This window comes from Schistocerca piceifrons, chromosome 9 (assembly GCF_021461385.2).
Source record: "Schistocerca piceifrons isolate TAMUIC-IGC-003096 chromosome 9, iqSchPice1.1, whole genome shotgun sequence".
Taxonomy (NCBI): Eukaryota; Metazoa; Arthropoda; class Insecta; order Orthoptera; family Acrididae; genus Schistocerca; species Schistocerca piceifrons.
Window position 1 is genome coordinate 86,571,148 of NC_060146.1, and position 12,224 is coordinate 86,583,371.

Below are 12,224 nucleotides of genomic sequence, written 5' to 3' on the forward strand. Positions count from 1 at the left end.
AATACGACTGTTAGCCGATGCAGCGTTAGTGGCATTGGTGGAGGTGACAACAAGAATGTTAGTTGATGTAGTGTTAGTGGCAGTGGTGGACGTGACTTTAGGCTGCAATACCTCAGAGGTCAAGAAATCGACCGTCAACTGTGAGCTTCCTGATTCACCAGTCACTGTGATCTAGTCAAGTGTCAAGGGAGCATCTTCATTATGTCCAGTAATCTCGCCAGACGACAGCGAGCATGCTCTGGAAGTACCAGTGTCCCCAAAACAATCAAATATCCAAATAAGACAATGATGTGAACCTTGTGATACTACATACCTACCAACCTTTCAAATATGAATGGTCAAAAATTGTGGCTCATTTTTAGTATAATCCAAAGGCAACTGATGCGAGTCTTTTCCTGTGATGTCAAAAAGCTATATAATGGATATAAAAATAGAAATAAAAACACTGGAAACGGCCAAAGCATCAATTCCATACCTGTTCTCTGAAGTGTAGTTGTAGTGCTAGGTTGGGATGTTTTTTGACCATTTCTCCATTGATTGTGACAGTTTTTGTTCTTGCAGAGCTGCATTCTTTGCTATATTGCTATCCACTAACATTTTCCTGAACAGGTCACTCGCATGACCAGTGCAATTAATTGGCAAATTGTAAATGACAAATAATTCTAACACCAAATTCTAACTTTCCCCCCCTTAGTAACAAACTTAACATTTTCTTCGTGGTTTGAGACATCTTGTATTCCACCATGTGATATAAAAATGTCACGTTGGGAAAGACAAGATATCTGTATGGCGTGAAAAGTGGCAATTGGCCCTAAATAAAGAAAAGTGTGAGGTCATTCGCATGAGTACTACAAAATATCCATCAAAGCTGTAAACTCAACTAAACACCTAGGAATTACAATTACAGACAACTTTAATTGGAGAGACCACATAGATAATGCAGGGGAAAGGTGAACCAAAGACTAAGCTTTGTTGGCAGAACACTTAGAATATGCAGCAAATCCATTAAAGAGACTGCCAACACTACACTTGTCTGCCCTCTGCTAGAGTACTGTCATACGGTGTGGGATCCTTACTAGATAGGATTGATGGAGAACATCAAAAAAGTCCAAAGTAGGGCAACTCATTTTGTGTTATCACGATATACGGGAGAGAGTGTAACGGAAATGATACACAAGTTGGGGTGGCAATCATCAAAACAAAGAAGTTTTTTGTTGCGACGAGAGCTATTTACGAACTTTCAATCACCAACTTTCTCCTCCACAGGTGGAAATATTTTGTTAACCCCCAACTACATATGGAGAGAGTATCATCATAATAAAATAAAGTAGAGTATGAATGGAAAGATTTATATGTTCGTTTTTCTTGTGCGCTGCTACTTGAGGCGAAACAGTAAACAAATAATCTGAAAATTGTACAAAGAACCCTCTGCCAGGCACTTAAGTGTGAACTGCAGGCTAGTCATGCCAATAAGTATTATAAAATGCAAACAAGGATCTTTCCTTGACATAATAATGCATGTCCACAGCTCGTGGTCTAGTGGCTAGCGTTGCTGCCTCTGGATCACGGGGACCCAGGTTCGATTCCCGGCCAGGTTGGAAATTTTCTCTGCCTCGGGACTGGGTGTTTGTGTTTTCATCATCATCACCATCACCATCATCATCATCCATGACAGTGGCTAGATTGGATTGGGTAAAAATTGGACTGTATAAAAAGTGGGACTAAGTCCAGCCCCTCTTTTAAAGAGGAAGCAAGAAGAACAGGAACATCGAGAAAGCAGGCTAGCGAGGCATACCTTGCCGATCCTCCCTCATTACTGAAAAACCAGTGGAAAGTTCCCATAATGAACGCCAAAACTGGACGTTAGAAAAGGATTGGCTACACCAAGCTGCGCAAGGGTGTGTTGAAAATGCCAAAGTCTGTCTGTCACTTTTGAACAACGGCATGGTAAAAAACCAACATAGTCATTGAAAACAAAATACCGTTAAAGTCAGTGAGATGTTGGGCAGCCTTAAAGAGTCTACACATCACTCAACAGCTGTGGCACTTCACTCACTGAGAACTGACGAAAAAGACAAATTTCCAGTATCTTTTTGACAGCCACGACTGCCATGGGGTGGTTAGTGCCTTCCACATGGCTGATTACAGCCATCTTCACCATGTTGCTGAGAGTGAAAGACTTGCTACATACTCTGCAATACACCTGGAATTCTGACGTCTTGTGGGCCTTGATGCTCTCAAACATCCAGTCATTAAGCACTGAAACTTACCTTGCTTGGTTTCATCACGATATACTACTAGAACATTGGGAAAGTTACCACATGGACGAGGTATGAAAGCTGTTTGTTGGCAACACTCCTGCAACAATCAAAAGCCGGTGCGAATTTGAAGGCTAGACACCACACAAAAAAAACGGCTTTTCCTGACGAGCCACAGATATTTCCAACAGATTCTTTGATACCCGTAGTCCATGCCTGTGTGTTTGTGGAGATCCGACCTGGAGACAACAAGTTTTAGTTGTCAGAAATATAATGAAGGAGCTGAACGAATGACCATATCGAATAATATACAATGGTACTATGAAACACGTTGGTTGTTTGTAAAAACTGACACATGAAGAATATGGAGGGGGCAGGAAAGGGGGGGGGGGGGGTGAAAGGAAATAACATTCACCTCCATGTGGGAAATAATACATTTTTAGGGTGTGATGAATGAATGTCTGGGAACAGATTATTGTTTAAAACAAATAGGCCTACAGATCATCTTTTTCCATCTATAAAAATTCACCAAGTAATGATAACTTATTCCATAATCTTAATTAATCCTCCTCGTATGGAGGGTTCATAATATAACAATGGAAGGCCCGCTGAGTTAATAAAGTAACATACTCACAGCTCATAGCAGTCAGTGCGGCATCTTTGTGGACCGATCAGGAATAGGCTTGTGATGTCTGCCACTACAACATTCCTATCTGTTGGGAACAGAAAACTGAATGCAGACTTTGATATGAGAAAAAGACATACACAGCTGTTTCCATGTAGCGTTAACATGCCACTATGAATACAATAATCTAAAGAAAGTTATGAAAAACGTATTATGTACTGCCCAATTTCTACAATAATCAAGAACATAATTAAATGCCGAAAATGCAAAAACCCAACCATTTTGCTATTGCTTAATGTAAATGACTGAAATCCAAGCAGTTTTATCTCAAGAATAACTGCTCATCTTTGCTAAAACATTCAGTCAATCATAATTTGTATTTAACAAAAGGACATTTCAAAGAACATCCCATGTTTTCAATATATGAAGCAGGTAATAAAAAGTAAAGCTGAAGGTTAGTTTTAACACCACATTACTTTACTAGGTATGATCCTATTGGGGGTGGTATGCCCTTAACCATCTCCAACCTTTGACTTATATGGATACCTCCTGTTTAATATGGACTTCTAACTTCTATACTTAAATTACAAAATACCAGGGGCATTCAATAAGTAATGTAAGACTTTTTTTCCTCTGTCAATAATGGTTGAAAAACAAAATGTGGAATACATTGTGGGACACAATGGAATATTCCCTCTTCAGTCCCTCTAATTTCGTGAAGTTTCGATAGGTTGTGGTGCTATACGTAGCCTTCAAAATCTCTGTAACAGAGGTACATTCGGGGCAGTGCCTGCCACTGAGGTTTTTTAGCGAAAAACCAGAGCATCACAGATATTCGTAGATACATGCAGAATGTCTGCAGAGAACTGGCAGCGAACAAAAGGACAGAGAACTATCAGGCGAGAAGTCTGTCACCATTGCAACAAGGTCGCGCAAAGCTGTCCGAATTCCCCCGTGCCGGCCGGCTGCATACAGCTTTGGGAAATTGAAGGGACAACTTCAGTGTACTCATTGTCACAAAAATGCAAACAAACTTCTTATTCTCTGTGACAATAAGAGGCCTCAAAACAGCCAGCGCACCCCAATGGTTCTCAAGGATGCATTCCATGGGAAGCAGAACACTGAAGACGAGGAAGTTATCGACACAGCAAGACTTCTGGTCCGATATTGACCAGTAGATCGGTACCGTGCGCACATACGGGCCTTCTCAGTAAGCTGGTATAAGGTCGTCACATTGAATGGAGATTATGCTGAAAAATAGGGTTTTGTAGCTAAAACAGTGGGGAGTAACTGGAATCCTAAATAAAACCAGTCTGCTTTCACAAAATAATGGGTTCAACCAGAAGACAAAGTCGGACGTTAATGTAACTTTGTACATGTAGACATCATTGTCAGGTACGTAAACGATTAGAGATGCTCCATAATTAGGGTGTCTGCCTAAATGGTCAGTTCACTCACGTGCCATGAGTTTAGGGATTGACGTGTCAACAGTACAAAGTACCCGGCAGAGGTCTTTATTATCACCCACCCAAAATTCAGGTACGTCAGTAACTTATGAAGACAATTACAAACAGCGACATGTCTTTCGTGAAACCATGGTCAATAACGAGAATGTAATTTTTTCTGCTTAGTGTTGAAGCTCATTTTCATTCAAATGAGTTTGTTAACAAACAAAACTGTAGATACTCGTGTAATGAAAATGAGGACAGCACAGATTCAAAAAGATGGTGCAACTGCACAAATAGCTTGTAATTTGATGGTTGTGTCACGTTGTGGAATCATGTTCCGAGCCTCCTATTTCCAGACATCACAATCTTCACTACTCTCCTCACTTCTCCAATCCGAGCTTAAATGACTTCTTTTCATTGTGAGATCTGAAGTCCTGAGTATGTGTTTAAGAGCTAAGCAGCCTCGAAGATCTGAGGAAGACAATCTAGGAAGAAATCATTCGTATTCCACATCAGATGTTAATTGACACTATGTGGAGTTTTTGGGACTGGCTACAACTGTGCACAAACATAAATGAGAGACACGTGAGCAAAGTGATCTTCAAAACACAAATGAAACAATCAGATTCCCAACATACACTACGTATTGCCACAAATAAAAATATTTTAAGCAGAAACTGGATAAGTACATCTTATCTAAAAACCATGCAATTCACACGATGGCCCCTGCACAAGTTCTGAAAACTATGAACAGCTTTTCCAGTACTCAAATTCTGTCTCCTGAAGAAAGTACCTATTTGTCAACCATTCTTTGTTGAATGTATATTAACTGTTCTTGTACCACCAATAACTGACCCTCCGCATGTGTACACTAAAATGTAAATAAGGGTGCATTGGTAAGTCTCAGACTTGTACAAAAGAGTGGAAAACTTAGTTAATCCACACGAGTGCTGGTTAGTGTAGTCACTGTAACACTTATCAAAAAGTTCGAATAGGTACAATATGCAGTTTTTTGTCCATAGTTATCTGAAGTAGCTTTGGTTGTTATTTACATTTTTGCTTGAGGTGTTCAACAGCTGCCCACAACAAAACTGAATTGGTAGAAGTTTATGAGAACTCTGTATTGAAATGTAAGATTATCTACTGGTCTTTTCTTTGATCTCTTTGTGTCTTCATGCCAATTTCAATTGGTTTTCACATTTCACTATCCGCCTACTCACTCAGATTTCATCTTGTTTTCCCCTTACTTCATCTGTTTAACGCTTTTTCCGATTTTTCCCATGTGTCTGGGTGTATTTTTGCTAATTTTTTTGGATATAATAGTATGTTATGTTCATATTTTTACGCGTATTTATCCAACAACATGGATTCTTGCTCCTTCCATCTGCATCAGTACACAAAACTTTCCTTATCCCTAGCCAGAACCCAATCCCACATACTGTTCCTGCATTGTTGTTTGGCTCACGGAATCCCCCCAAATGGTCTTACCCTCAAATTACCCATCTCTGGTTGCCACCCTCCCTTCCACAATGATCTCCATCTGTTGAGATCCCCCCAGTCCGTAACCCTCACCAACACAGCTCTGCAAACCACATCAATCAGGCCCAAACCTTGCAATACCTTCTCTCTGTTCCCAAAATTCTCCCGCTGTGCAATCCGAAATTCCTGGATCCCATCACACACAATGAAACTACAGCATCATGCACAATGCCACCTCAAAAATCTCTCCACCCTGTTCATTTCATACTGCCGCCTGGGGCTACCACTACCCACCACCTGCACAACAACCTCCAAGCCTCCCCCATGTCACCTCATAACTCACAAACCCTGTCTCTCAGATCTACTATATTTAGCCCACCCTCCCAAACTCCATCCCACCATAACACAGAATCCAGAACCTAAACAGACCTGAAACATAGTCAGGAACCTTTCCTCCAAAAGCCTTAGCCCCCACAGAAGAACAGTCCTTCCCAAAGGCCTCACCTTTTGCCACTTCAGTCATGCAGGATTTGTTAAAGATCTTCACTCCTTCTCCCGGTCCCTCCAGTGAAAACACTTTTTTGTCACCAACACTACCAATCAGACTCAACCGAACAGCAATGTTGAACCTTGCCTGACTCAGTGTGCTCCTCCATCCAACCATGATCCACCCCCCTGGCCCCAAATTACCTCCTTTTAACATTCCAGAATTTCTTAACCTCAAATGTTGCCTCCAAATCCCTCAATATGCAAACCAACCTTACATTTGCAGAACAAATCACAATCCAGCACCTAAAAACTGATCCTGGCCTTATCATCCTACCTGCTGACAAAGGCTCCACCGCTGTTCACAAAGGTTACCTGGCAGAAGGACTCCACTAGCTCTCAGATTCACCCACCTACAAACCCAGCAGCAGCGACCCCATTCCAGAAATCCAGCAGGATCTCCAGTCACTCCTCAGATCGTTAGGATCATCCCAGAACTCCTGCCCGGAGTCCATCTCTCTCCTCACCCCTATCACTTCCTGCACTCCTATCTTCTACATGCTTCTTGAAGTCCATAAACACTACCGCCCAGGACACCTCACTGTCAGCAGTTACTTCACCCCCACTGAAAGAATCTCTGCTCTTGTAGACCAACACCTTGAACCTATTATTCGCAATCTACCCTCCCACATAAAACATTGGAATCATTTCCTCCATTGACTCTCCACAGTTCCTGTTCCTTTACAACGTGGTTCCCTGCTCACCGCTATTCATGCCACCTCCCTTTACAGTAACCTCCCTAATGCCCATAGCCTTATCACTACTGAACACTACCTTTCCCAATGCCCAATGGATTTCAAACCAACAACATCCTTCCTAGTTGCCGTGGCCAACTGTACCCTCACCCACAATTACTTCTCCTTTGAAGGCAATACCTAAGAACAAATACGGGATATGGCTATGGGCAAATTCATGGCACCACCCTATGCCAACCAATTCATGCACCATCTAGTCGAATCGTTCCTGAACACCCAGAATCCCACTGAATCACATTCTCTGCCAGGGTTTCACCTACCACTCATAGTGCCCTGAAATGAGGAATGTCCTACCCACTATCTTTCCCACCCATCCCTCACAGGTATTCCACCATCCACTGAACCTACACGATATCCTCATCCATCCCTACACAATCTCTGCTCCCAAACTCTTGCCTCACAGTTCATATCCCCTGTAATAGACCTACATACAAACCTGTCCCATACAAATACATCCTCCAAATACTACCCACTCCAGTCCGGTCACAAACATCACCTATCCTATCAAAGGCAGAACTACCTGTGAAACCAGTCACATGATCTACACGCTATGCTGCAACCACTTTGCTGCATTCTACGTGGGCATGACAACCAACAAGCTGCCTGTCCGCGTGAATGGCCACCGACGAACTGTGGCCAAGAAGCAACTGGACCACCCTATAACTGAGCACACCACTCAACATGACATTCTTCTTTTCAATGACTGCCTAACCATGTGTGCCATCTGGATCCTTCCCATCAACACCAGCTTTTCTGAATTGTGCAGGTGGGAACTCTCCCTGCAATATATCCTATGTTCTCATAATCCTCCTGGCTTCAACCTTTGTTAGTTATTGTCCTTAACCTAGCCCCTCCCTGTTCCCATTCTAGCACTACACAGGCCTCTATTCCACCAATGTATCTTGTATTTCTACTTTTCTCCTATTCCGTCAACCAACCCCCCCTACCCCTGCCTTCCGTCTAACCACCCAACTGTACCTAACTGCCCTGCCCTCTCTCCAACTCATCACTGTCTACTCCCACAAGCAGCATTTTACTATTCCCACCCCTACCCTGCTATCATCTCTCCCCCTCCTTGCCCACCTCCTCACCCCCACCAACCAGTTTCCTCTCCCACAAGCTGCCAGAGACTGTGGTCGCACGTGCGTGCATGTGCGTGTGCGTGTGTTGAGCGTGCGCACATGTGCGTGGGGGGTAGGGGGGGAAAGTCTATTTTAAATGAAGGCCTCGTTGGCCGAAAGCTCACTTTCCGACAGTCTTTTTGTTGGGCCTATCTGCGACATAGCGTCTCTGCTATATGGGGAGTAGCAACTATACTTTTCAAATATTGTTACATTCCATCCCGCATTTTCCATTGATTGATTTTGATTTGTAAATGTCGTAACATATCACTTCTAAAGCACAGAAATTGCTGGTTTGCATTCCGGCCAGGCATCTGAGGTCATTGCACAGGAAACTATTGGGTAAGTTTGTCATATGGTATGGCAATACAAGAACCCAATATGAAACACTAATATTTTCATGGAAAGTTAGTATTTTGTTCAATGGTACTACAATTTCTGACTTGACCGAAAAGAGAATGTGTAGTACATTTGGACACAGAATCTGGGAACGCACAGAAATTTTTGCACTCATTCAGTGCAATAGATGAAACTTCAACCTGGTACCACACTCCATAATATGAGCAACTATCAAAACTATTGAACTTTTGAGAGTTGAGCAATGAAAGTTAATGCGTTATGTCTATTACCTTGAAACTAATGCAAATGGTAAAATTTCATTCTTTACAAGAAGTATTATTTTATAATTTTGCTTAGTAGCTATTTTTAGATAAATAAAACATTCCTTTGAATTTCTTAATTAGCATTATAATGCTACATCCTAAGAAATTTATTTACTACTAGTGACCCGCCAGAGCTTCCCGGGGTTAGCACTAAGTATCTACGGCCGGACAACATCTCTGGCATAGCAGTAATTTTGTCTACGGCAGAGTTACGACTAAAATTCAGATAACAATGTTAGGTAACAGAAAATCATCACTTTCACATAAGGGACTACAAATTGCTTCACAATGCAAGTTGGGCATCAAAGAGACCATGCAGTCGCAGCTGCTGCCAGTGGCACGGCAGCTCTCAGTCCCCGTCACTGCCACGACACGTCACTACAAATGTCAATTAAATTTGAAACAGGTAACACTTGTGTCACCTCAGAAATTGCCAACTACAATGCCCATCTGGCATGGGTATCAAAATACCTATAGTAGTTCTTGAGATTAGCCTTCACAAGAAGGCACCAAAAGGGGAGACTTTATAATATTTATGGAAGGAGAATACGTGTGTGTGCATGCCTAGAATGTGGTGGTAATAATAATAATAATAATAATAATAATAATAATAATAATAATAACAGCAAAACAACAACTTGCATGCTTGTAATGAGTTACCTAACTGGGCAAAGGGAACCTACAGTTCAACACTGAATTCAAATCACATTTAATTTCTGGATAACCTCCACATCATTGAGAAGTGCATACAATGTTAAAAAGGTAGAGTTAAAATCCAGTGCTCCACCTGGGATATGATACCACGATCTTGGTTTTGAAACACATACTTTACCACCAGGCTACCAGTGTCGACAGGGATTTTGAGCTAGCTCGGCTGTTCTGTAGAGTTTTGGCGGCTGTACCACTAGGCAGTAATGGCACCATTTTGATGGTGGCGAGGAACTTTAATTCGTTATAGTTCAACCAATTTCCATAAATACTTATACATTATACATGCAAACTGGGTCAAAATCCTAACAGTTGTTCCTCACATAAGCTCGAACATAACAGACAGAAAGTGCAGCACGAACTTCAATTTATGTATGAGAAGAACAGACAGATAGAAATTTTACTAACGAAGATATTTTTCCTTCCTTAACTCCACTGTATGTAAAATAGATACCACCAAGTACCTCCAGCATTAGCAGGGGAACCTCTGAATTGTGGAGGACCTCAACAAAGTGAAAGTGTCAAATTTTGTACAACCTACATTCCTTTAAATGTTTCTATTGATTTGTAGTGCATTCTCACAGAACCACTTTGTGCTGCAATAAGCACTGTACATTCTCTGGTACAGTACTCGCCTCTGTGATTCCAGCAAGGATGTACACTGCACCACTGGTGAGTGTAATTGATGTCTTGTACCCCTGAGTCACTGCGCTGCGATATGTTATGGAGGACAGTCCCGAAGCTCACAGAAGTTGCAAATCCTGGATCAATTGGAATGAAAATAAATCTAATCTAATCAGAATGATTATTATTGTGTGTGTATAGATCACCATCAGACAATTTTACTTTTTTCCCGGAAAACCTTTAAATGCTGCTAAATTAACTCAAACATCAACTAAAACTTCAATTGTTCTCGAAGATATTAAAAAGAACTGTTGCTAAACAACAACAAAAAATGATCAATCTGTTCTTATCTTATTAATATGACAGCAACAGTAGTTGAAGACTTCAGATGCATGAATGAATCTGAAACAATAATTGAGCATGGATTTGTTAATATGAACAAGTATGAGAATATTACTTTATATCTAAAAACAAAGATTCTGTAACTTACCAAATGAAACTGTTGGTATGTTGATAGAGACAATAACAGACACAAACACACACACAAATTTCAAGCTTTCACAACCCACGGTTGCTTCATCAGGAAAGAGGGAAGGACAGGGAAAGACGAAAGGATGTGGGTTTTAAGGGAGAGGGTAAGGAATCATTCCAATCCCGGGAGCGGAAAGACTTACCTTTTTCCCCCCAAGGTAAGTCTTTCCGCTCTCGGGATTGGAATGATTCCTTACCCTCTCCATTAAAACCCATATCCTTTCGTCTTTCCCTCTCCTTCCCTCTTTCCTGATGAAGCAACTGTGGGTTGCGAAAGCTTGAAATTTATGAGTGTGTGTGTGTCTGTTATTGTCTCTATCAATGTACCAACGCTTTCGTTTGGTAAGTTACAGAATCTTTGTTTTTAGATATATTTTTTCCATGTGGAATGTTTCCCTCTAGAATATTACTTTAGAAATATATACTTGGTTTTTGGATCATAATGCAGTCATGTTGATCTTAAATAATACATCTACTAAGGTCTAACGGTCTGTGCTAATTACAGGGAGAGGAGATTTATTGATGAAGAAAGCATAAGGCTTTTTGATCAAAACTTAAAAAATTACAACTTGGGACATGGAATTGACCTGTGATGTAGATAAAAAGTCCGAGTCATTTCTTGCAAGTTACAGGCACTGTTAGGATGTCTCACTTCCTGTCAAGCAAATCAGAATTAAAATAATAGCTGAGACATGAGTAACCTAGGGAATAAATAAAACAGCAGACACACTCAGAATTTTAAACAAATCTGCCAGAAATACTACTGCATTAGAACCATACAAGAAAATTTATAGGAAATTATGTAAGAAAGTTTAACAGCAGCTAAGAAACTTAATAATGAATCTTACATCAGAACAGGTAGAAACAAAATAAAATCAACCTGGGATATAACAAGTAGGAATAGAGGTGTAAAAAAAGTGAAGGGAAGACTGTTGTGGATCCACTGCAGATAGCTATCATATTCAACACACACATTACACAAATACAATGGCATAACTAATTCAAAGTAAGTGTAATTGCATGCACGCACGCACACACAAACCCAGCCATTTCCGGCAGCTCGGACTCAAGTAGCAGAGATGACTGTCGTGCAAGCGTGATGTGCACTTGCTTGTCTCAATGTGGATGTGTGTGCGTTTCCTTTTCTGACGAAGGCTTTAACTGAAAGCCAATTTGTAAGTCTCTTTTCACTGTGCTGTCTGCAACTTAATGTGTCATGTTTATGGCAAGTAACAACCTATCTTTCCCTTGTACTGTTGTTTTAATTAGATGAAATGATCAACGAATAACAGAATATTTTGCAGTGTTTTCCAAAAGCTGCTTTTGCGATGGAGGAAAATAAAATAAAAATCTTGCTCAGTCAACTGCATGCAGCAAAGAAGACAATGTTGTGGAAATGTTTGATATTAACAGAGAAAGAATTCATTAGTGATTTTTTATTTGACTTATTAAGGTACTCTCGTATCA

The 12,224-nt window shown here is 40.9% G+C and overlaps 1 protein-coding gene across 2 annotated transcripts in view; it reads right to left on the minus strand.

Annotated features, from left to right (window-relative positions):
- The window catches only part of LOC124717263, a 137,368-nt gene that overhangs the window by 16,868 nt on the left and 108,276 nt on the right, over positions 1 to 12,224 (minus strand). For both annotated transcript variants that reach the window (XM_047244071.1, XM_047244070.1), the window contains exon 6: positions 2,893 to 2,971. In XM_047244071.1, coding sequence (XP_047100027.1) covers positions 2,893 to 2,971 — 79 coding nt within the window. The remainder of the gene's footprint in view (positions 1 to 2,892; positions 2,972 to 12,224) is intronic.